The 25,243-nt window shown below is 61.7% G+C and overlaps 2 protein-coding genes across 3 annotated transcripts; one reads left to right on the top strand and one right to left on the bottom strand.

The window, feature by feature from the left end:
• The first annotated feature begins 1,912 nt into the window (after positions 1–1,912).
• GOLGA7B (golgin A7 family member B) lies at positions 1,913–4,196 on the top strand. The gene is made up of 5 exons (XM_058029417.1): positions 1,913–1,971; positions 3,011–3,136; positions 3,506–3,658; positions 3,785–3,886; positions 4,000–4,196. Exons 1-5 carry the CDS (start codon positions 1,960–1,962, stop codon positions 4,102–4,104), a joined length of 498 nt encoding a protein of 165 aa, XP_057885400.1. The 5' UTR covers positions 1,913–1,959; the 3' UTR covers positions 4,105–4,196.
• Positions 4,197–5,704: 1,508 nt separating this feature from the next.
• Positions 5,705–19,029, bottom strand: CRTAC1 (cartilage acidic protein 1). 2 transcript variants are annotated; one of them, XM_058029416.1, is made up of 16 exons: positions 18,965–19,029; positions 15,077–15,273; positions 13,678–13,874; positions 12,633–12,763; positions 11,866–12,022; positions 11,129–11,263; positions 10,697–10,842; positions 10,383–10,519; positions 9,662–9,744; positions 9,073–9,173; positions 8,820–8,988; positions 8,200–8,345; positions 8,025–8,067; positions 7,447–7,590; positions 6,222–6,347; positions 5,705–5,912 (listed from the first exon to the last, which is right to left on the bottom strand). In XM_058029416.1, the coding sequence occupies exons 1-16, from the start codon at positions 19,007–19,009 to the stop codon at positions 5,785–5,787; spliced, it is 2,085 nt and encodes a 694-aa protein (XP_057885399.1). In that variant the 5' UTR covers positions 19,010–19,029; the 3' UTR covers positions 5,705–5,784. The 2 variants fall into 2 exon arrangements, with proteins under 2 accessions (XP_057885399.1, XP_057885398.1); XM_058029415.1 differs by lacking the exons at positions 5,705–5,912; positions 6,222–6,347 and adding an exon at positions 6,587–7,206.
• Positions 19,030–25,243: the final 6,214 nt, after the last annotated feature.

Raw genomic sequence — 25,243 nt, 5'->3', positions numbered from 1 at the left:
TCAGCGCATCAGTCCTGATGTGCAGACTCACCGAGACAACCCTTGGGGGGCTCAGAGGCCCTGGAACGTTGCCAGAAGTGTCTGGTGGTTGGACTTCGATCCTGCACAGGAGACGACACCTGTATGAGGATGGGAGGATCACACGGGGATAAATGGTGAAGGGATAGATTAATTATGGTGTGAAACACAGGTTTTAGAATCCCGGTACAGGAGGGTTCTAGGGAGACAAGATGGAGGAATTAGGGCGTGTCCTGTCCTTCTTCTTCTTCTTCTTGTCGTCCATCTTCTGTGGTGGTGGCGGCACTTTGGGATTGGTTCTTACTAAATGTGCACTTGGCAATAAGGGTGAAAGGTATTGGGGAAAATAGGTAAATATCTTATACGTAGTTTTGGGTATAAAGATAAGTGACCGCCCCGAGGGCACACAGTGTGCTCATGGCTGACGTGCTGTGCGGACCTCTGTCGGGTTGAGAGAAGATATTGTGGATAAAAATTAATAAACACTGAAGACCTGAAGACTCCTTTCATCCTTTGGAGTGTGGGCTGTCCCAAGGCCATCCCGAGCCTTTCCAGGCCATCAAAAACAGCCAAGAATGGGACAGGGTTGCTCTGACTCTTGGGAGCAGCAGGTTTCCCCAAAAGCTGTGGGATCCATGGCTTTGTGTCTGTGGGGTAGATGAGCCCTCCAGTTGGGGTCCCTGACTGCATGGGTCCTTTGGTGCCTTGGTCACAACCCCTGCCATGCTCCAACCACCCCCAGGCCTCCATTTGCCCTGCCCAAATCCTGGGCTGGTGCTCAGAGTGGGGAGCAGGAGTCAGACAGAGCTACCCCTGCGCTGCAGGGATCTGGCTATGGCATGTTTGCTGTGTTAGCTGTGTGTGTTAGCTGTGAATTAGCAGTGTGTTAGCTGTGTTAGCTGTGTGTAAACTGTGTGTTATCTGTGTTAGCTGTGTTCTGTGTTGGCTGTGAGTTAGCTGTGAGTTAGCTGTGTGTTAGCTGTGTGAGCTGTGTGTTAGCTGTGTGTTAGCAGTGTAAGCTCTGTGTCAGCTGCGTTAGCTGTGAGTTAGCTGTGTGCTAGCTGTGTTAGTTGTGAGTTAGCTGTGTTAGCTGTGAGTTATCTGTGTTATCTGTTACCCATGTTATGTGCCAGAGCAGATGTTCGGGCAGGGCCCGGCGCTGCCCCCAGCACGGCCCAGGTGCCAGGGAAGGCTGGCAGCTCTCCTGCCTGCTGAGGGCCCTGTGCCCAGCTACTGCATCCCTTGCCCCACTGCAGCCCAGCTGGGAGCCCCCCTGCTTCGCCTCCCGGGAGAGCCTCTGCTCCCCCCGTTTGGCATTTCTCCGGCTCTAATTGAGCTGTCAATGGGCAGAGATAACGGGGAATTCGTTAGCTCTGCTCTTTGATGTCTGCCCGCGCTCTGATCGCAGCACCAGCTGCAACTCCTTCGCAAACAAACAGCTTCAGATGAGGTCCCTTGGCACGGCGCTCTGCCAGTCCCACGCTGGACTCCCCAAATCCCTGCCGGGCCATTCTCACGGCCCCTCACACCCGCTGTTACCTCCGGCAGCCCCCTCGGCAGCCAGGCTTCCCCGCAGGGACCCCTAGCCGCATCCCGCAGATACCGGGCTGCGGCACTCGCCCTGCCGGACCCCGGGACGCACAGCAGCCGCCCTCCCTCGCAGCCCCTCTCCGGAGCCGGCCCCGGGGCACCCGGTGCCGCCGTCCGCAGGGGCTCCGAGCCGGCGGCAGCAGGCGCCCGTCCCCGGTGCCTCGGGGCGGGCCGCGGCGGACCGGGCGGCTGCGCACACGGGGCGGCCGGGCCCGCCTCCGCCCCTCGGCTCGGCAGCACCGCGGACAGCGCCCGGCCCCGCGCGGCTCCGCACGGCCCCGGAGACGGCGCCGCTGCGCTGCGGTCCCCCCGGCGCGGCACGGCACAGCCCGGCCCGGCGCCCGCCGCGCCATGGCCACGGAGGTGGGTGCGGGCGGCGCGGTGGGGGCGCCCCGGCGGCGGCACCCCCGGGCCGGGCTGCGGCGGAGCTCCCCGGGCCGCGCTGCTCCCCGGCTACCCCCGGCCTGCGCTGCCGGGGAGCGGCACAGACAGGGCTCGGTCCGCGTGGGGTGCGCTGCTGCGGGGGGACAGCGTGGGGCGGGGGTCCGTGGGGACAGCGGTGCGGGGCTGCGAGGGCTCCGCGGGCGCGGAAAGGCCCGTGAGGGGCCTGAAGGGCTGTGGGGTGCAGGGTGGCGGCAGGGCGCCTTTGGTGAAGGCTGGAGCGGGTCAGGGTTGGGCTGTGGGACGGGGGGCTCTCCTCCCACATGCCATGGGTCGGACACGGGACAGCCTCAGACGGTCTGTGGGGCACAGAGCAGGCAGTAGCCTCATGTCATCCAGAGGAAGCACGGGGACGGGTCTTGGCGCAACCTGGCGCCTCCATCCCCTTCTTCAGCCACAAAAGCTGCCCCACAGGCTGGAGCTCAGGGACTGGCACGGGCTCTCACACCCTGTGGGGAGTCAGGGCTTAGCACCTGCTGCCGGGGCTGCCGGGGCTGCCGGTCCTTTTCATGACACCCTGCTGCAGCCTGCCCACACGCTGGGCCACTGCTGCAGCCCCGCTGCCCAGTCCCTGCTCCTGCTCAGCAGCCTGGGAGCTGTTGGGTTGGCTGTGTCCTGGGGCTCTGCTGGGGACAAGGGTCTGTCCCCTCCGAAGGCCATGGCTCGCTGGCGACACATGCTTGTGTGTGCAGGAACCACTGGGGCTGAGACCAGACACCAGCCCGGGCTGAGAGCACTCACACTCACCCTCCTTCCGATCAGGGGGCTACCACAGCATCCTCCCCTTGCCTCCATCCTACCCTGCCTCCCTGCCTTGCACCTCCAGCGCCAGGCTGTGCTCATGGCATGACACAGCCTGTGCTAGGGGCTCTCTGCAGCCTCTGCTCCCCAGGCCTCCAGCCCTCCAGCAGGGATGCCCAGCTCCCCTGGCTGCAGGCCCCGTCTCACCCTCTGCCCTCAGGTGCACAGCCTGCAGGAGCTGCGGCGCAGCGCGTCCCTGGCCACCAAGGTCTTTGTGCAGCGGGATTACAGTGATGGGACCACGTGCCAGTTCCAGACAAAGTTTCCCCCTGAGCTGGAGAGCCGGGTAGGGAGTCTGAGAGGTTGTCAGGGTGGGGGGTGCCCTATGGGGACTCAGAGGGAAGAAGGTTGTGGGGACTTATGGGGTGTTGTATGGCCCTGGGCCAGCCAGTGCTGCTGGGTGCATGCAATCACAGCTGGCTCGGCTGGTGTGCAAGGGTTTTGGTGCTCCTGGGGACTGGGAGGCTCTGCTGAAGGCTGCAGGTGCAGCAGGTCTTGGTATGGGTGGGAGATGGGCAGGGGCCTCCGAACTGAGGCATCAGCTGGGCAGGGAGGAGAGAGTTAAGTGCTCTCCAAGACCCCCAGGAAAGGGGATAAGGTGGTGCAGGGAGTCAGTCCCTGGCCAGACTCCTCTTCACCCTGGTTTCTGTCCTAGATTGAGCGGCAACTTTTTGAGGAAACTGTGAAAACCCTAAATGGCTTCTACGCTGAGGCGGAGAAGATTGGGGGCAGCTCATACCTCGAGGGGTGCCTGGCCTGTGCCACTGCCTATTTCATCTTTCTCTGCATGGAGACACATTATGAGAAGGTGCTGAGGTGCAGGGGGGGGTTCAGGGATGGGCACAGGGATGGCTCAGGGGTGTCACACATGGGACTGAGGCCAGAGTAGACAGCAATGCTGGCAGGCCCTGAGTGTCCCTCTCTGTGCTGACAGGTCCTGAAGAAGATCTCCAAGTACATCCAGGACCAGAATGAGAAGATCTATGCACCACGGGGGCTGCTGCTCACTGACCCCCTGGAGCGTGGCATGAGGGTCGTATCCTTTGGACAGCGGGATGCTTGGGGGATGGCAAGGGTGAGGGGAGACTGGGCGTGGGGTCTGGGCAATTGGGCTGGCACATCTCACCGGTGTTCCTTAGCAGGGTCCAGATCGAGATCTCCATCTACGAGGACCGGTGCAGCAGCGGCAGCTCCAGCAGCGGCAGCTCCAGCAGCAGCAGCGGTGGCGGTGGAGGCGGGGCGGGGGGCCGGTGACTGGCCGGGAGTCCCTGCAGGGACTCGTACTGCCGGGACAGTGGCCTCTCCGAGCTGCGCAGGCTGCACTACCAGAGCACCCGCTTCTGAGCCCAGCGAGAGCAGCAGGGGGAGGCCGGGGCTACCGGGTCCGGCTGCCCACCCCCATCTTCTCTTTGTCCCCCGCAGTGGGTCTGCCTCTGCTCGGACCCACTGTGGGCAGGGCCTGCTGCTGGGGCATGCCCGGTGCTTCCCACTGAGCCAAACTGCTGCCAAGGGGCTCCTACAGCCCTCCATGTGCTTGGTGCTGCCGCCCCTGCCGCAAGCGAAAGGAGCTTGCCCTGCTAGGGGCAGTCCCAGCTGGCAGTGTCCCTGTTGCCAGGCGCTGGGAGCGGCAAAGCCTCAGGCAGCGCTAAGCAGGGGACGCACAACCCCGCACTCACAGGCACTGACAGCTCTTGCTGCGTCCCCTCCTGGGGGCAGCCTGCCCTTGGTGCTGTGATGTGGCTCGGCTGCTGCTCGTGCACCCTTCAGGGGGCCTGGCAGAGCACTGGTGCCGCTTCTTCTGCATGATGGGCCATGCATTCACCCCAGCTCTGTGCCACCCACTGCCCCATTGCTGCTCTCCTGGCCCTTCCCCCATCTGGCACTACATCCTCTCCAGCAGCATCCTTCACTGCCAGGACGCTGAGCACTTGCTTCTGCTCCCTGCACGACCTGCTGCCATCCCCAGCTGGACCCACACACCTCTCCAGCCCAGTGTCCAGGCCAGGGAACTGCAGTGCTGGGCATGGTGCTGCCTCTGTGCCATGTGCCCTGTGCTCATTCATGGCCTGGCACAGCCGAGGCTGAGCTGTGGCATGGCTGAGGCAGGCTCCCTGCCCAGTCCTGGCAGAGTTTGCCTGTGCCCAGCTGCCAGCAGCCCCCTGCCTACTCTGCCCCATGACCTGCCCTAATGCAGGGAGGGTGCCCAGTGGGGCAGCTCCATAAGGACCCTTCCTCTCACACTGCTGAGTCCTCCCCTGCCCACGTGTCCTGCATGCATCTGCCACCAGTGCCCCAGTTCTCAGCCTGGCCTGTAAGAGGGGACCTCGAGGAGCACCTGAGCCTGGCAGCAAGGTGTGGAGGTTCGTGGTCCAGGGTCAGATAGCAGGAAATAGGAGGGTCCATGTGACATCCAGCACCCCAAGGAGAAGAATTCCTATCTGGGAGCAGAGCTGAACTGAGCTTGCATTTCTCTCCTGGGAGCCTGGAGGGAGGACCCTGCCCTGTGGGACTTCTTTTGGCTCAGTCATGATGTGTGTGTGGGGTAGCCTTGGCCTCAATGTTCCTGCTGGAGTCCCCCCACCCCTGCATGGAGACCTTCCTCAATAAACCCCACGCTTCTTCCCCCACTGCCTACCCTGCATCTTCTTGTGGTGGGGAGGTGAGCAGGACAATGCTGTGGGGGCACAGAATCAGGCTGGGTATCTCTTTTCACACTGGGTTGGACAGAGCCCCACAAGGCTGAGCATGGGGGAAGGGAGGAGATGGAGAGGAGGGGGCAGTCTAGGGCAGCAGGGGGACAGGTAGCAGGCACGTGGCCCTGGGACAGGGACACACAAGGAATACAGAGCAGGAAAGGGTTTATTCTGTTGGCACTGAGTTCAACCAGCACAGTGCTGGGGGGTAGCAGGGAACACCTGGCTGTGCCAGAGCAGGCTAATTGCGCCAGCAGCGTCCACCAGCACCCAGGGAGAAGCCATGGTGACAGTGGCAGTGGAAGGAGCCATAGCTGTTGTGGCAGATATGGTCGCAGGGACCAGGCTGTGCCTGGCACTCATCTATGTCTGGGAAAGAAGGAGAAAAGGTCAGAGCTGTGCCAAGGGTTCAGGGACTGTGTGGCATGGGCAGGGCAAGGGATGGAGGAGGCATGAGGGGAGCAGCTCCAGGGCTGGGTGAATGTGGGACACAAGGGCAGGTGATCCTGCCACTGCTTGGTGCCAAGGCTGCTGGGTGGCAGATGTCCTTACTCCACCAGCTCCTGCACAGCCACAGTCTGTGCATTGTGCCCCCCAGCAGTAGGGCTGTGAGCACACCTGGACACCCCATCATCTCTGCTGCCAGGGCAGCCCCAGGTGGGCACTGCAGGTACTCACCCAGGCACCGGCTGGCAGCCGGATCGAGGGGACGGAAGCCTGGGTGGCAGAGGCAGCTGTGTGCCCCAGGGCTGTTGATGCACAGCTGGCTGCAGTTGTGCAAGCCCTGAGCACACTCGTCGATGTCTGGTGGGGATAAAGAGAGCAGTGTGGGGTTATAGCACGTAGGGGGAAAAGCAGCCCAGCCCTGTTGCTGAGGTGCAGGCAGGGCTGATTGCTGCACCCCAGCCCCCTCAGAGCTGCACATTTCGCTGTAGTCCCAGTGCAGAACTGGGCCAGGGGCACCACCACTCTCCAGCCAGGTCCCAGGGTGGGGAGAAGCACAAGCACAGCCCAGCCCTGCAGAGCTCAGCAGACCAGGTTAATAGATGGGATATAGTTTATTGGGGGATCTCTGGGAGAGGGGCTGGAAGACTGTTGGGACTAAGCAGGGTCAGACTCCAAACAGTAGGGTCAATACGTTAAAAAACAGACCAGGAGGGTCCTGCCCCTGCAGGGCTGGGAAGAGCCTCCTCTGCCAGGGCTGGGGAGGTGTTCCCGTCACTGAGGAGGGGGCAGGCGAAGCACACACGTCGCAGGCCAAACCAGCAGGCACATGGTACGGTATCGAGGCGACGGAGCAAGGTACCAGCATGGCAGAAACAGCACTGGGGCAGGGGGTGGGCGGGGAAAGGGGCACTGCCAGGCTGCCCCAGGGCTGCTTTCCCAGAGATGGCACAGGACAGCCAGGTCTGTGCCCGTCCCACTGCAGGTCACCCCACTATGTCCCAGCCGGCACTTCCAGGGTGGTTCGACGAGGACAGAAAAAGAGAGACAGGCAGAGGCCAGCCCATCCTTCCACCAAGGCTGCTCTGGCGTGTTATGGGCAGGGCTTAAAGTGCATAGAGACAAAGGCAGAGTCCGAGGACTTGAGGGAGGAGGGCACTGTGGGGGAGCCCAGGCCAGCTCCCAGTAGAGGGATAGCCCCCAAAAAAGGCCACTTGAGCTGCACAGAGAAGGAGAGAAGGAACAAGAGAGAAAAAGAGAAAGGGAAAGGGAGTCAGTGGCAGATCAGTGGGAGGCACGGACAGACAGACACAGAACCAGGGTGGAGGTGGCTGGGCTGCCATCCGACAGGTTACAGGCCGTGACCTGGCCTTTGTCAGGGGTGCAACAGCATCCCAAGGTGGTGCTTTGGGTCTGATGCCAGCTGGCATGGGGGTCAGGTGTCCCAGCTATCACTCACCCACGCAAGCTGTGCCATCCTCGTTTGGCTCAAAGCCCCGGCTGCAGCGCTTGTTGCTGCGACAGCGGTACCCGCCATAGGTGTTGATACAGAGAGGCTTCTCCCGGGGACAGATGAAGGGGAACTCCTTGCACTCATTTGTGTCTGCAAGAGGGTCCTCAGTGTGAGATGTCTAGGCAGAGGGCTTGGGGCTGCCAGCCCCTCCAGTTCCCCCGGTACACTGGATGGTCACCCCAGTGGCAGCCATGCATAAGCCATATCTCTGCCCAGGAGGCTCCCAGCATGGCCACAGCCACCCTGCTGCACCTCTGCTGCCCCTCCCATCGTTCATGGCTGCAGCACACAGCCTGCCACATGCCAGCCATGCCTCCTGCCCTAGCACATTGCTCTCGCTGTTCCCTGGGACACCATTGTGCCCCTCTGGAGCTGTACAGGTGTCCCATTCCCAGGCCATGTGCCAGGCAGGCAGCTGTACCTGGCACAGACCCATGTGGCAGGCAGCCACCTCCCCGTCTCAGTGTCCCCCATGGGTACAGCATCCTGGGTAAAGGCACACCTGTGCTCCAGCAGCCACTCACCTACACAGCGTCCATTCTCGTGCTGGGAGAATCCCTGCCCGCACTGCATTTGGGAAGAAGCAGAGACCACTGGGATGGGGAGGAATCACCCCTGGGCAGCCACTGAGCCAGGAGAGCCCAGCCCCTTGTTTCTGTTCCCAAAGTGTCACACCCTAGACCCACACCTGGCCCTCACCTCCAGAGGGGCAGGCATGAGTGGCTCCTCCACATCCAGAGGGTAGGGGATCTCCAGGACAGAGTTGGTCTCACTGCTTGCCACAGCTCGTGACACCACACGGCCATCTGGCCAAGTCACCTCCAGGCTGCTGGCTTCATCACGCCCTGCAGGCGGGCAGCCCATCAAAGGGAGGGTCTCCAGGGTGGGCAGGGGCTGAAAGGAGGCCAGTGGGGTGGTAGGGATGGAGGGACAAAGTTCTCCCTTGCTCCCTGAGCCCAGGTCCAGGTGCTCATGCTGACAGCCCCCGCACATGGATGTACTCTGAGGGGTGTACATGGGATGACCTCGCAGTGGGCAGACACCCCTGCAGGCTTGGCTGCACCAGGGGAGAGCTAAAGGGAAGGGAAAGCCCTACTGCCTGGGCAAAGCAGCAGGCAGGCCATGGGGAAGGGGGCAGCTGCTCCTTGCAGCACAGCTGCAGTGGCTGGGCAGCCTGCCCCCAGCCTTACACAGAGCCCAGCGTACCTAGGGTGACAGGCAGGGACGATTACTGCGCAGAGGGACACCGGGGCAGCAGACACGGCCCCTGCCCTGGGGAGTGCCAGGGGGGGCTGGGGGGGAGGCAGCCCCTAGCTCACCCAGTCCAAAGTGTGCCACGGGCTCCATCTCGCAGAGGTAGCCGGAGCCGCCGTCGATGATGCGCAGGTGGGCCCCGCTGCGCCGCGTGAACAGCACCACCTTGGCCCCCCGCGCAAACGCCCCGAAGCGCGTGCGGGGGATGACCCGCAGCCAGTTGTTATTGGTGCCCTGCAAAGGGGGAGGGAGCAGAGAGATTGCGTTGGGAGGGATGGAAGGGATGGGTACAACATGAGGAGTCCCTGCTTGACTCACCTGCGTGCCCTTGAAGATGGAGATTGGCTGTGCCATGGACTCGCCGTGGGATAGGATGAGGTCCAGCATCCCATCGCCATCAAAATCTGTCACTGCACCTCCTGCAAGGATGGAATCATGCTGTGTCTGAGGCCTGACCCCATGTTCCCCAGCACTAGACCTTGCTGCTGCTGTGGCCTTCCACTGGCAATGGGAGCACTCCCAGCCACGCAGGGACAGAAAGGGGTGATATCAGTGCAGGAGTGTGGCTGCCAACCTCTAATCAGGTGCATTGGCACCCTGGGCAGTGGAGGGGACAGGCAGTGCCTGGATGGCTGTGGGTCACAGGGAGCTGCCTGACCTCTTCCCAAATGCAGAGGCTGGCTTTGAGCAGTGGGCACCCAGGAAGGGGCACATCAAGAGTGGCTCTGTGGTACTGGAGATGGCACTGTTGGCTGGGTGTGGTGGAGGGAGAAAGCATGGGGCCATTCCTGGGTGACAGGAGCTCCAGCCTGCTGGTGGGGAGCAGGCAGATAACTCAGCCAGGCATGTGGCATCCTCAGGCAAAGAAGGTGCCAAGCAGTGCTGTGCCAGAGCAGGGTGTACCCACCAGTGCCCCGTCCCTCTGGCTCCAGTGCATCCCCTGGATTCAGCTCTTCCACTATGGGGTCTGAGTGTTCTCTGCGGATGAGCCTGCCAAAGACACACACAGGGTATGAATGCCAGCTCCTGCAGTCCTCAGAACCCTCCTGGACATGCCTATCCCCTCCTGAAGAATCATGGTAGGGGTGACAGCCATGGTGGCTATAGGGTGTGGACTGAGGATGTGACTGTCCCCTGCCTGTTGGCACGTCCCCACTCCATGCAGGGGCAACAGGAGTTTCATGAGAGCTTCTGGATCTGGACTGCAGAGTAGCAACAGCATCTGTTGCATTGTTCTGGAACCTGGAGATGTCTCCAAAGGGCTCCTTGCAAAACCCTTGCCCTCTACCCACCCATGGGTGCAAACATTGGGTAGACAACCAGTTCCCATCGCCCTACACACGAGGTGAGGAGGTGCTACACAGAAGTAATAAGACTTGACCCCCGCAATTAACAGGAGCCATGAACAAGCTTCCACACAGCTGCTAATCAGCGGTGCTGGGGACCCCAGGGGCTGCTGCAGGCACGATCACAGTGGCTGGTAATGATGCCAGGAAGGGCTCAGTCACGACGCCTTTTATGAGCCGAGCCCGAGCCGTGGCACTGCTGGAGAGGAGCCCTGTGAGCCTGGCTGTGCCGCTCGGCTCCCAGCGCAGGGTGCAGGGCTGCCCGGCCCCGCCGGCTCCTACCGGAACAGGCGGTTGGCGGAGGAGCCGCGGTAAGCGATGTTGTTGAAGAAAACCTCCAGCTCCTGATCGTTGTCGAAGTCGGCTGCGATGACGGTGCGGACGGGAGACGGCATGGAGAACTTGGGGGTGGCGATGTCCTGCATGGACACAGCCTGACAATAGGCACAGGCAGCAGGACACCGGGGTCCTGCTTTGATGGCCCGGGTGCCCTCCTCGCTGTCAGGTGCGGCTCAAAGGGAACTCGGAGCGAAGGCAGCCCCGCTGGCCGAGTGGCTCCGGGGCAGAGCCGTCGGTGCGGGGGCTCCGGCCCTCACCCGGAATCGGACGCGGCCGGGAGCCCCGCTCTGCAGGTAGAGGCGGTGCGGCCCGTTCCAGTTGCCATAGACGATGTCCACTCGGCCGTCCCGGTTGAAGTCAGCCAGCGCCACACCGCGTCCGTGCTGGTAGGGGTCATCCAGCCCTGGGGAACCGCAAGGGGACAGGGGGAGACGGGAACCCCTCCCTGCCTCCTTGTCCCAGCACACCTCCCAGGATGTGCTCCATTGTCCCCAGACAGGTGCTCCACGCTCAGGGTTACATCCCTGCTGCGCTGATGGATGCCCCGATCATCTCAGCCACGGCACAGTGGTCAATGGGGCTCTGGGTCCCCAGGGCTGTCCCCCCACTGCCCTCACCCAGTGCAGGCATAGCCACCCCCGCCCTGAAGTCCCCAGCGTCCCTGTGTCCCCCCAGCTTCCCCTACTCACCCACAGCAGCTGCCACGTCCCTGTACGTCCCATCCCCCCGGTTGTGGAAGAGGAAATTTGGGCTGTTCTCATTACCGCAGAATATGTCAGAGGCACTGTCACTCAGGATGGGGCCCACGGCCACCCCACGGCCGCCTGGGGACAGCAGCCCGGGGTGAGGGGACAGCTGCCCCACGGGAGTTTGTGCTCCCCATGTTACCTCAGTGTTGCTCACACGGTGGACCCAACCCCCCCACCACCCGTCCCCTCCACTCCCCCCGCCGTGTCCCATTCTTGCCCACCTCCAATCCCTCTCATCAGGAGCTAATTGGGCCTGGCAGCCGCTCGTGTCACTCCCAACCCTAATCACTGCCATCGCCATGGTGACAACACTCCTAATTAGTGACAATTTACCGCTGGGGCACGCAGCAGTCCCCACGGTGGTGGGGCAGCACGGGGCGCAGGCGGGCTCGTTCCTCCCGACGCCTACGTTCCCAAACCCCGCTGGCTGCCCTGTGGATGCCGTGAGCTCGGGAGGGACTACCCCCGGTGATGCTGGGCACAGGGGTCCGGCCAGGCGTGTATCCATGGTCCTGGCGCCTTTCACGGGCCGTGGGGCTGCCACTAGATGGGGCAGTCAGGCAGCCCAACGCGTGGCACGGACCCGGGGCTGCACTGCCCTGCCCCAGCCAGCTCTCCCGTTCGCCGTGCCCTGCAGCGCCCCGTACCCTGCGCAGGGCCACAGCAGCCGGGAGTACCTGTGTACTTGCTGACGCCAGCCTGGGCGGCCACATCCACCAACACCACGACACCGCGGGCAGGGTCACTGGCAGCCACATCCATCTCAATCAGGGCATGGGGGCCCACGTTGCCGCTGGCATAGTTGGCGATGTAGATGGAGTACCTGCCGGAGCCCTGCAGCCGGCAGCACCGCCTCAGCACCCACCCACCCACGGCTCATCGCCAGGGGACCACAGGGTGCCTGCTGTGAATGCTCTTATTGCTCCGTGGGGGCAGGCACTGCTGCTGTGTGCTGAGCGAGAGCTCTGCAAAGCCCACGGCAAAAAGCATCCCAGGAGCAGGGATGTGCCCCATCGCCTCCAGGAGCTCTCTGGTCACAGTGCTGGCATGGGGCACATTATCCTCCCTCCCAGCATCCCCGGCGTGCCGGGTCCTCCCGGTTTCCACCACCCCCTTTGTCCCGTGCAGCAGCTGCACCCTGATTTAGCGATAATCATTTGGAAACAAACCGCTGCAGGAGGAGGACGAAGAAAGAGCAGGTGACAGGAACATAAATCACCTCGACAGGCACGTTTATCAGCTGGTGGCAACCGTGTGGACAGGCATCCACAGTCCCTAGAGCTGGGGCCGTTGTGAGCCCTGACAGCCCAGGGGCAGCTGGGGGGCACCCTTGGCCAGCAGGGGATGGGATGGGCAAGGGGAGCAGGGCCCAGGACTCCACTGAAGGGGCACTGGGAGTGGGAAGGGGGCAGAGATGCCCGTCCACAGAACCCTGCTTGCTCACCGTGCGGTCCACGCAGGCAACGGAGCGGCCGGCAAAGCGGCTGGCCACGTCCCGGTTCACCTCGTCACTCAGGATGTCCTCCCAGCGCCCGTTGCGGAGCTTGAACAGCTTGTCTGTGTAGGTGGCCATGCCTGGGGAAGGGGCACAGGTCAGTGGGCTCCAGCACACCGCCTCCTCCTGACGAGAGTGCTTTGTAGCAAGGGAGGTTTTGGAAAAGGTACCCTTTTTCCAGAGCACCCCAAATGTCAGCTGTCCCTGCAGCCCCCTACAGCGCAATGGGGCTGGGCTGCTGCTGCAAGAACCCCATGACCCTTAAGGGCCACGGGGAGACACACAGAAGAATCAGCTCATTAGGCTAAAATATGTCCCGATGAGGCACAGCCCTGTAGATCTTCCCCAGGAAGGAAAAAAAAAAAAAAAAATTGAAAAAGAAATCGATTCAGTGGCAGGCACAGTCAGCGAGCTACACCATTTGTGACAGCAACAATGGCAGATTCTGATTTAGGGACAGGTGTGCCAGCAGCCACTGCCAGCCCGGTAATTAGGAGCACTGGGAAGACAGATCTGCTGCCTGGAGGTCAGGGACACAGGGCAGAGCTGGGCTGGAGCACCAAACCAGGCAGCCCTGGGGATTCCCAGTGCCAGCTTGGAGCATGTAAGTCTTGTTCCCATGACAGGCATGCCAGGAGCAGGGACAGCACTGGACTTGGTGCAGCAGGCACAGGAGAGCCATGAGATCAAAGGGGACAATGGCTGCAGGGCACAGCTGGGATTTACTGTGGGGTCCCTGTGGCAGGACAGTCGAGGGGGCGGAAGGGAATCTTCTGTCCCACTTGGGGTGCCACAAAAAGGGCAATGGGCAGCTGGAAGTGCTGACTCGGTGGCTGGCTGGGCTCAGTGTCCCACCCGTGCTGCCATCAATCAATGGAGCCACTCAAGTGAGAAATTAACTCCAGCCCGCACACATCCCTCACACGCCGAAGGTCGCGGGCGGCCACGCCGGGGCTCCCCCCGTGCCTGGGGCCCGGCTGCCGGCAGGGCTCACCAGAAAAGGCATTGTTGGTGTTGAGGAAGTAGATCTCCTCGCGGCCGTCGCCGTCGATGTCACAGGCTGTCACGCCGATGGCGTTGCCCTGCCGGTCCCGCAGGGCGTAGTACGGGGAGCCCCGCTCATCCTCCGCCACGTTCACCAGCCGCCCCTGCGCCTTGTCGTACTTGAGCACCAGGTTGGGGCCGTTGTACCTGTGAGTGCAGGCAGGGCAGTGGCTTCCTGAGGACTGAGGATGGGATTAAAGCCCCTGTCTCACCCCTGGCGGGACACTGGGTGTGATACTGCGTTTTCCCCACGATGGGCACTGCAGAGACCTGCGTGGTCCATGGAGGCCAAGGACCCTGCCACGCACCCCATGTCTGGCAGCACTAGTGGGGGTCAGGCAGACAGAAGTACAGGATGGGGTGCAGGTCCCTGCTTGCAGAGCTTTCCCAGGGCAAGCAAACTGCTACACAAGGCAAATCCTCTCAGCACGGAGCATCCCACTGGCTCCTCGCCCGCTCCCGCCCAACGCACCAGTAAACAAGTTATACAACGGACACCACGTCTGCTTACAAAACTCCAGCTGCCCTCTTGACTCAGCACAGCTGGCAGTGGTGGCCCAGACCCCTCCAGGGTTCCAGTCCTGCCCAAGTTTTCCTGCCTCAGTGATGTTCAGAGCAGCATAAGGGCCAGACTCTGACTGCCTGCCACCATAGTGCCTCCATCTAGCTGGATGGGATCTGTGAGGGTAAAGGTGGGCACATTCTCAGGTGGGCACACCTGTGTGTGCAAGCCTCTTTACGGAGTGAGGATGGTGGTGTGTACACAGATACCCTGCAGTAGCAGCTCACGGCAGTGCCAGCACACACACAGAGCATACACCACGGTCTCTGCTCTTCCTGACCAGGGTTGGACCTGCTGGCAGCAGCTGCTCTGTGTCCAGCCCCACTTGGGCACTGGCAGCACAGCACACGGCTCCCTGCTTGCCCGGCTCCTGCCGGCCCTTCCCAGCCATCACTCCAATAAAGGACTATAAAAAACCTCCAGCCAATTAACTGAATCTCCAGAGAGAGCTGAGTCCTGTCAGCAGAGCAGAGACGGCCTGGGGACACGCTGGCTGTGCACTGCAGGTGGACCCTGACTGCTGGGCAGCTGCCACCGCCCCACAGGGAAGGGGCCGATGGGGGCACTCACGTGGTCCTAGATAGGCACTCGCTGGCATCCACACCCTCTGTGGGTGCACACACACACACACACACACACACACACACACACAAATTCACTGGTGGGTGCATGCAGACCTCAACTCACCCATCTGTGTGCACAACCCCCCCAGCCGGCCATAAGACCACAGAGGAGGGAGGAATTCCTGTCCCTGCTGTCACTGAGGCCTTAGGGGTGCCCCACTCACCCTGCCACCACGATCTCGAAGTCACCGTCGGCATCCAGGTCGGTGACGGCCACGCCGTAGTTGAGCTGGGTGGGGTTGCTGTCGTAGTCGGGCGGCAGGAGGCGGTGGGTGACGGCTGCAAACATGGGCTCGCTGCGCTGGGAGCCCTCGCTGAGCCAGGCCAGGGACAGCAGGCACAGCGCCAGCATCCTGGACACCTGGGAGAGACCTACAGCCCATCAGCTCAGGAGCAGACTGTGCTCCACCATGCCCAAGCAGCCCACTGTCCTTGCATGGGAGATGCTCTCTTTTCACCCTTTGCCATGGCACCCCAGCCTGCACCACACCACCTGCCGCTTGACCCTTGGCACTGTCACTCTGGTGTCCCCATGCACAGACTGTCCGGGCACTGTTCACCCTTGGGACAAGATCACACTCCAGTGAGCTGGGGCTGAGGAGCAGCCCAGCCTTGGCAGCCCATCCTACTGGAGGGATTGGAGAGGCAGCAGGAGGGCTCTGGGGAGCTGACAAAGCTGGGCTCAGGCCCAGATCACTCTGCCCTAAGGTGCCACTGGCTTCCAAGGTCCTGGTAAGTCAAAATGTCAATCACTGCTCCCTTGGCAGGGTCAGAGGAAGAAGACATTCACTGGCCCAAGGAGTTTGTCTTCTGTCCCATTGGTGTTCCAGAGCTGGGGAAGTTCGCAGGGAGAACACAGGGATACTTTATCAGGTTACTCCCACGTGCCTCAGTTTCCCCATCCTGCGGGAAATGTTCCTCCCAGGGTCTCTGCAGGGTGAGCTCCTTCCAGCCTGGCCAGGGAAAGCTTCTGCACAGGGATGCAGCCATGAGGAGATGCTGGGAGGCACAGGAGACTGGGACGAGAGGCTCATTTAACCTGGACTGCGGAGGACAGCCTCTGCCAGCACTGCTGGCAAGGCTGCAGAGACTTTGGAGCTGGCTCTGACCTGGCTGTAGCACAGGTGATGAGCAAGGCGGCACTTAGGAGGGCAACCCCTCATCCCAGGCCTGGCAGCCACCTCCAGAGGGGAAGAGCCCAGAGATGAGCTGTGTGTCCCCAGGCTGTGAGCATGATCCCACATGCCTGCACTCCAGCTGGGAGAAAAAGCAGCCTGCTCCGCTCTTGCAAACCAGAAGGGTGGTTGGGGCACCTGGCCCGCAAGGGGACAATGCTGCATGTGACCGTGCCTGGGCAGGACTGCCCTCCCAGGCAGGAACAGTCCCCATGTCCAGGAGTGAATGACCCCCTGCCAGCTGACCCCAGTGCTGTTGGAGTCAGACAGCAAGCCCAGGAGTGGTGGCAGCTGGGCGGTACCACATGTGCCCAGCTTGGAGAGGGGAAGGTGCCCATTTAGACCCCAGTAGACCCAGCAGATTGTGGAGAACTGCCTGCTGCTGCTGCCTCCTCGGGATGGGAATGGTCCCAAGGCTCTCTTGGGGGCCAGGATTCCCATGCCATAACTAGCTTCCAGGCCCACATGGCTGGGCAGGAACGAGCTGTTCTCCAGCTGCAGAGGAAACCCTAACCCTACTGCCCACAACACCCATAGTTCTGTATTCCATTGCTCCAGCAGCCTGCTCTCCTTTCCTCTCCATCCCCATCTGTAGCCTGCGCACAGCATCCAAGGTAGATGTGTGTGTGTCCCCAGCTCTATCCTCAGGAGAGGAACGCTCCAGTTCTCTTCCTGTGATGGCCCATTACCCTGCCATGCTGAATGGAGCAGCCCTTGAGGGGCAGGAGCCAGGATCCTTCCCCTGTGCAGGGGTCCCATTCAAGATACATGATGGGGACAGGGTTCATTGGGTTGTTGAGGGATGGGAAAGTCCCTGAGTGTCACCCTGCAGACAGTGAAGGAGGGGGAGCCTTTGCCACAGCCCCACTCCAGGCTTACCAAAACGAGCACAGGGGAGAGCCACTGACATTGTGGACAGATGGGTGCAGGGGTGCCACATAAGCCCCTGGCCCTGCAGAGCAGTGCTGCCTCACTCCCAGGCACAGCCAGACGATGGGTGCTGTCCCCAGCTCATTGGCAGGGCCCCCTGTCTTTGCCCATTCCAGCTCCCACTCCTCAGAGCCTGGACTGCTACCAGGTGCCCCCCCTGCCTCATCCAGCTGCAGCTGAAATCCCTCCAAGCTGGATGGAGCTTTTCCAGTAGGAAACAATGCTCCTGATTGGAGACAAAAGGCTTTTCCCAGTGGATCCGGTGCTTGGTGCCATGGGGAAGGGATGTCCAGCCCAGAGCCAGGCCATTTTGGGAAGGGGAAGGGAGGCAGACTTGGGCTCTGCATGTCAGATGCAGAAGGGCCTCATCATTCCCAGCATGCTTTTGATAGAACCACAGTCCCAGCATGAAGATTCACCTGGGGTTTGAGGCCATGGGGCCCTGCCTGTATGCAGGCAGACCTCAGTCTCTCTTGTTCCAGCAGAGTCACGTCCTGGCTTGTGTCGTGGCATCTGGTGGCAAGGTCACCTCAGGGGGTTTCTGCAGTATGGCTAGTGACACGAAGCCAAGGTGCCAAGCAGGGCAGAGCCACTGGGAGGGTGCCAAGGCACCCATGCAGGGTGCAGCCAGGCAGCCCAGGGAGAGGGTGCTGGTCCCCAGGTGCAGCATGTAGGATTCATCTGAGCCCATGCATTGCTATGGCTGACAGTGCCCAGGTGGGATGGGACTGGAAAGGGACCATGGGACAGGCAGGTGATTGGGCCCCAGACCGCTCACCACAAGTGGGGAGATGCTGTCCCCAGATGTCTTCACTGTGCACACAGGGACATGCCCGAGCCTACATCATGGGGAAGGTGGGTGTGAGGTCCCTGTGCGGCCACCCCACTCTGCATGTCACCGTGACATTGCTCCCCTGCTCACCACGCACCCCAGTGATGTCACGCGCCACCACTGCAGCAATGTCCCGCTGTGGGCCGCAGTCACCTCCGCGACATTTCTGGACATCATGCAGCAAGGGCATCGCTGCACCCCAAACGCACCCCAAAGCGGTGACAACATGGTGACATCCCAGCACCTCATGCCACCATGCTGCATGTGCCCCACTAGCATCATATTCTCATTGCTAGCACAGCCAGGCTGCCACAGCTGTACCTGCCAGGGCAGAGGACAGGCAGGAGACGTCCCACAGACCCATCAGACCCCTGTTCCACAGCAGCTGGGCTGCCCAGAGTACCAGCAGTGCCCCTCCACAGCTCCTCAAAGCCCAGCAGCCCAGACCCTGCAGTGCCTCTGCTCCAGGCAAAGCCCACGAGCCTGGGTCCTGCTGCGACGTCTGCTCGCTGCTGCGAGCCTGTCCCTCCTATGCAGGACTCCTCAGCGCTGGACCTGGCAGCCTGGGGCTCAGCCAGCAGCAGCCAATGCAGTGTGGAGATGAGCAGTCACCTTAGCCTCTGAGCTCACCCCAGAGGGACACCAGGTCCTTGGGGGGCTCAGGCCCAGCAGCACACAGCCAGCCCCTTCCCACGCAGGCAGGTACACGGCTGGACCCCTCTGCCCACTGCCCCCGCTCCTCCACGGGCTCGGCCAAGACCAAGCACAAGTGCCGCTATAAAGAGGGGCTGTCCCTCGCTGCTCGCAGTGCTGCTGCTCCTGCCAGCGCTCTCCAGTCCCAGCACACACCGCCCATCACCGTACAGCCTCTGGAGCACGGTTCTCCCCAGCCCAGTATCCTTCCATCCCCATCCCATCCTTCTTCCCGGTCCCTCCCGCCTCCCTACCCCGCATCCCCGCCACGCCACGGGGACAGGCTACGTGCCCGCGGTCCCGCTCCGCCCTCCACCAACTTCTCCCCGGGCCGGTGACCGTGCCGGAGTTGACAGACGCCCCTCCCCGCCCCGGAGTCCCCGGGAAACTTCGCGGAGCGGCAAAACCACACGGCTACTCACGGGCCAGGGGGGCCGCCCGGCGCCCCCACGGCGGCGGGAGCGCATCCCGCACCGCCGCCTCGCCGCCCGCCGCGCCTCCGCCTCCGGTGCTCCGCTCCCGGCTCCCGACGGGCCCGGCCCGCCCGCGCGGCGCCTTAAGAACGGGCGGCGGCGGCGGCGGCGAGCGGGGCGGGGGCACCGCTGCCAATGGGGAGCGCGGGGTGGGGCCGCCCGCAGCCAGGTCCGGCCCCGCGGTGCTGCGGGGGGGCACGGCGACATCGCCCCGGGCACCGGTACCGGGAGGAGGGGGCGTCCCGGGATGCCGGAGCCACGGCCGAGAGAGCTGCACGGCCACGGCGGGCAGCGGCGGGCACGGCGGGCAGCGTGTCCCGGCTCGCTGCGGGCGCTCCGGGGTGCTGCGTGGGCAGCACTCGGGCCACGGCTGGGCACGGCTCCCCAGCCCCTGCAAGGGCCGCTGGCGTGATGAACCGAGCAGAGCCAGGGGCCTGACCCGGCTGGGGGCGGCGGAGGTCGGGCACAGGAGGAGGAAAGAGAGCGGAGCTGGGCACGCCCCTTGTGCAACACTGTCTTGGAAGGGTAAGAGAGAACAGTTTTAAACTAAAAGAGGGGAGATCTAGATAAGATGTTAGGTGGAAATTATTCACAATGACAATGGTGAGACACAGGAATGGGTTGCTCAGAGAAGTTTTAGGTGACACATCCCTTGAAATGTTCAAGGCCAGGTTGGATGGAGTCCTGGGTACCTGATGTTGTAGGCAGCATCTCTGTCCATGGCAGGGGGATTGGAACTAGATGATCTTTAAGGTCCCTTCCATCCCAAACCATTCTATTTTTCTATGAATCCAACACTCATCCACACCCCGAGGGGTCAGCACCTGCCTGTGTCATCACCCTGCACATCACCATCTCTCTCTGCAGGGGCCCTAGGGGTGGCTGTGCCATGGCAGCCAGTCTGAACTCCAAGAAAGGCCCCATCTTAGGTCATGCAAGGCACTGACTTGCCCAAAAACTTGTAGCCAGTGGATGCCCCAGGCACGATGGCATTTGTGCAAGCCTGCCTTTCCCAGCCTGTTTTCCTGAGGGGCTGGGCACAGAGCTCTCTGTGTGTCTCTGGAAGCACAAAGTGGCTGTGGTGGGGACTGGGACAGCACTGGCAGGGCACAAGGCTACCAGGTCACCCTAGTGTGGCACATTCACAGTGCTCACAGCACAGAGTCTGGGTCTGTGAGCACTGTGAGAGACAGCAGCAGAGACATGTTGGAAGACAGCAGGAACTCATGCCACTCTGGCTGCTTCAAGTGGCTAATCACCTCCTCTGCTAAAGCCCTTATTTCTCATTGAACATGTCTGGCTACAGCTTCTGCCTGTTGCTCCTCGTTCTTCTCTCACTGCTAGATTCGAGAGCTCTCCAGTCCCAGTGATTGTTTCCCACAAAGGTGCTTCCATACAGCCATCAAATACCCCTTTATTTCATTGCTGACGACTCCCTCTTGCAGGGTGCTTGGCTGAGCACCAGGCTTGCTGCGTGGCTGCCTGCTGCAGGGTCCTCACAGCCAGAATGTTGGCATCCAGGCACAGGGAGCCTGCTACAGGGCACTGCCATGGGGCAGGAACCACGCCGGCTCTCTGCTTTTGCCATGCTGAGCCACAATGCCAAGCAAACCCAAGTGTGCCCACCCCACATGTGCAATGCCGTGCTTGTGTGCTCCTGTGAGTGCTGTGGGTGTGCTCTGCCCGCCAGTGTCGACAGCGCATGCCCGGCTGCACCCTTGCATGGGTGTGTGTGCACTCAGGGTGAGCACCCTGCTGCCGAGCCCCTCATCCCAGCTTTGGTAACACCCGGATAATTATTTGTACAAACTGCAGGCTGGCTCCCACTGCCCTCCCCCTGACTGGCAGGTACAGCAAACACACACGCCAGCAGGCAGCCAGCTCGAGCATGCCAGGACTGTGGATGGCACCGGGCACAGCGGCTCCCTGGGGCTCTAAACCCAGCATGCCAGCACAGGGGGGCTTGGCACTGGCCACGAGCACAGGCAGGCAGGGCTGCCGGTGTGCCAGCACAGGGCACGTGCAGCCGTGCAGCCTCGCAGCCTCGCAGCCTCGCAGCCGTGCAGCCTCGCAGCCGTGCAGCCGTGCATGTGCATCGGTGTGTGCATGGCACAGGGCACGGCTGGGCACAGGGTGCTATGCACACACACGTGCAGCCCCGCAGGTGCACATGCCGTGTCCCTGGGGTGTGCTCACCCCCCGGCTCCCCGTGAGCACACACGTGCTGAGTGCCAGCAGGACACACGGGCCGAGAGCACCTTGCACACTGCAGCCCCCAGGCACTGCTGCTGGCACCCAGCAGGGTGGTTTTCCACTCCTGGGGCTGCAGGGTGTTCCCCAATAGCTGCTTTTGGAGCTCCTCAGTGCCCTTGCCATGGATGCTGCCACCTTGCCAGGATATTTCTTTGCAGCCAGCAGACGCCTTGGTACAACAACAGCCACAGCCATAAGAAACATCCTTGCACCCATTCCTGGGCCCTGTGCTGCTCTAGATGTCTCCATCCCACCCCTCTGGATGCATCCACGCTGGGGACATAATGGGGCAGGCACCTTGGGGTGTGACAGAGCTCTCTGCAAGGAGCTGCAGAGGGAGGCACGGAGCATCAGTGGAACGAGCTGGGATGCATGAGAACAGTGGCAGGGACGTTTGCAGAGCAGTGAGGTAGGGCGCAGGCGTTGGGGCACAGGGAGCCTGGCAGTGTGGTGCACGGAGGGGGTGGGATGTGCAGGGAATGGTGGCACGGAGATGGGGACAATGCACAGGAAATTAGAGCGAGCAGCAGCCAGACACGCTGCGGGGGGAAGGGAGATGCTGCGCTCCACTGAGGGCTGTGTGAAGGAGGGGGAAGGCTCATCTGCTGAGCTGGGGCCAGCGTGAGTACCAGCCACCTCTTTGCACATCTGGGACCTCCCTTTCCCATCCCCAGGACTAATATGTCCCAGTTTCCCCTGGCCCTTGCTCCTGGGGCCCCATCCATGCCAACCCAGCTCCCAGGGAATGGAAACCCTCCTAAAGCCAGCAGTCCTGATTCTTGGTGACCCTCTGCCTGGTGGCTCGTCTGCCACCCCAGGCTCTCCCTGAGGAGAAGGCAGCAGGAAGGTGGGGACCAGTCTGCCCCGTGCTTGCATTGCAGTGGGCAGAAGGGTGGCACAGGGTACTGCCGAGCAGAGTAAGCCTGTGTGGTGGCAGTCCCAGATGACCCCCATGGCTCTTGCAGGGACAGTACTGCTCTGGGAGCAGGATGGGAGTCCACCTAGGATCAGGGACAGGAATCCACCCAGGATCAGCTGGATTCATAGAGCACTCATCCAGCAAATGTCCTCCAGCAAATTTCAGATGGTGCAATACAAACAGGGTGCAGGTGAGCACAGGAATGCTGACTGAAGGCACTAACCTCCAGGATACTTCACTGGAGCCATCATTCCCCTTTCTAGAGCATTATGAGGGCCAGACACCTGCACACAGCGTGCTGGGTGCACAACACACACACACACACACACACACACACACACACACACACACACACACACACACACACACGCACACACTGTCAGCACACTCACGAGCACCTACATGCACACACACAACAGTCTGTGAGCATCCACCCCCTCTGCCTGTGTGAGCACTCAGTGTGCCACCCAAATGTGCGTGCAGACCATGCACACACACACACCTGCACTCACACGTGCATGCAGTGATGTGCAAACATCCCATCATATACCCCTGCTGCTTTTTGACACAAGGAGAGGGCTCACACTGCCACCACAACACGCTGTGCGTCCCTCGGCAGCCAAGCCAATGCTGGCTCTTGCCTGGCACTGCTTTTTTCTCTGGAGGGGCTGTGCTGGGACATCCCTGCTCCGAGGGTCTAATTTCCACTGTAAATGTATTCATGGATAATTTATCCCCAGTTGTTCCTGTGCTAATGTTGTCTTTTAGCTGAAATAGCTCTCCTCCTCCCTGGCGTTTACCCTGCTGATGTATTTATAGTGAGCACTCCATTTCCCCACAGCCTGCGCTGTGCTGGGCACGAGTCGCTGTCCTCCCTTCACGGGTCTCCTGGGCTCTGCCTCTCTGGCAGCCCCATGGTACCTCTGCTCCTCTTCCAGGCTGATTCCAGCACAGGCAGGTCCCTTGGGGCCCAGGCAGGCATGAAAGCAAGTGCCCAGTCCTGCCAGAAATGCCTTCCTGGTTCCTCCTAGGATTGCTTTGCCTCTCCCATGTCTGCGTGCCCATTGTGTGGTGGCTCACGGTGATGGACTCCCATGCTCAGATGGCCACTTGCTTGATCCTTCTTGTCCCTGCTGTCCCCTCCCTGCCATTGTCCCACAGTGTCTGATCTCCTGTCTTGCCCACAGACCTCCTTTCTCTCTGGTCTGCACCCCAGACCATCACACTGCTCCCGTGTGCCCTGGACACCTTTCAGCGTGGGGTCTCTTTGTGCCACGGCTGGCAGTGAACTGGTGACCGTCTCCCATCCCAGTGGCTCCCTGTGAGCTTCTTCCCCCAGCACCCCTCCCCAGTCCCCTCCTGCTGCCAGCAGGAATCCCTCTCAGGTGCTCCCTGGGCACGGCAAACCCTGGGAAGGCATTACCATCACCAAAGTCAGGTTAACCCCCAAGTTTGTTTAATCTAGTCTCCTTCCAGTTTAATCCAATCCTCTTCCTCACAGGTTTCGCACATCCTTGGCGGCAGCAGCAGGGTGTGAATGCTGGATCCCAGGCACTGCTCACCCAGGGGGTCTCCAGGGGTGCCTTGCCCCTGCCCTGGGACCCCCAGCCCTGCAGCTCTCTCACAGCCCAGCCCCTGTCTCTGACAGCCTCCCTGGACCCCGCACGGTCCCCAGCCTCTCCTGTCACCGTGCACAGTGCCCCCGGGTCCCCGCTTGGACTCTTCCTGTCGCCGGGACATCATTAGAAATGTTAATTATTTATTATCACTAAAAGCCCTTTTTGCTGCATTGCTGTTCTCTGCCTATCTCTCTGCCCCGTGCTGCCTGTAACCGGATCCGCCTGTGCTTGCCTCCTGCTCGCAGTCCCTGTCCCTGCTTCCCTCCTACCTGCTGGGACACAGCGTGGGGGAGTCAGAGCCTTCCACCACCCCCTGCAGGACGGGGCCCTATGGGACGAGCTGGACTTGTCCCCGTGGGATCCCAGAGCCATGTCTGGTGTGGAGATGCACCAGTAGCAGTGCCCAGCCTGGGGACTGCCCTGTCCCATGCCAGGAGAGGGGACAGGAAGACAGAGGAAAGACCTGGCTGGGGCTGTAATGGAGCGAAGAACCATTAGCTCTTATCAGCCAAGGACAATTTTGTCCCTCCCCAGAAGCACTGGGATGGGGTTCCCTGGCCAAGGGACATCAGCAGGGTGGAGGCATCAGACTGTGCTCAGCCCTCCCAGACAGCATCCCTGGCTGGGAAAGAGCAAACAGGCTGAGGGGGAACCTGGGGTGCTGCTTGCAGCCAGCTGGGGCTGGCAGGAAACACTTGGGGCAGCCAGCTGCTTCAGAGAAGCCGTGCAGCTGCAAGGAGGCAGGGGAATACCCAGCCTGCACGGCTCAGCCTCCTCTGCCAGGACTCCTGAAAGATTTATCAGCTCCAAGTGGATCCCATTGATGAATCAATTAAAGCTTATCAAAAGCAGTGGAGTTCCTTCCCATGGGGCAGGGCTGGCACTGGATGCAGCAGCTCTGCCACAGCCAGCGCTGGGTGAGATTGGGAGTTGCTTCAGGTTGAAACATCCCTGAACACTGCTGGGCAGAAATCACCTCCTGGCAGCATTGTGCCTACCAGAGCCAGCCAGGGCGCCCTGGTACCTTCTAGGGACTGGCAGAGCGGGCTGTGGCAGTGCTGATGGGAGCCAACCGGAGTCAACATAAAACCTGGATCCATCACAAGAGGCCTCTCCTTTGTATTCCCCCCTCTCCAAAAGGAGCCAGGCTATCCAGGTTAGCAAGCTCCCCAGCCCCGGTGCTGTCACCCCTGTGCTGCAGGGTCCTGCTCAGTGCTGGAGAGCCAGGCAACAGCGAAGGAGGCTGCAGCGGTAGCTGTGGGAGAGACGCTGGGATGGCTCCCACGGGAGCGCAGGGAGGAGCACCCAGGCCGCTCCTGGAGCAGTATTGATTCCTGCAGCACAAGCGCTGCCTCCTGTGCCTATTCATTGTCGATGTGCGGGAGAACAAGGAGCAGGAGAGCGCGGCTCCCCCTGCACAGCAGCCCACAGCGCTCG

The sequence above is a fragment of the Melospiza georgiana genome, chromosome 8, assembly GCF_028018845.1.
Source record: "Melospiza georgiana isolate bMelGeo1 chromosome 8, bMelGeo1.pri, whole genome shotgun sequence".
NCBI lineage: Eukaryota > Metazoa > Chordata > Aves > Passeriformes > Passerellidae > Melospiza > Melospiza georgiana.
Note: the sequence above shows the minus strand (reverse complement) of the source record. Positions and strands in the feature narration are given on the sequence as shown.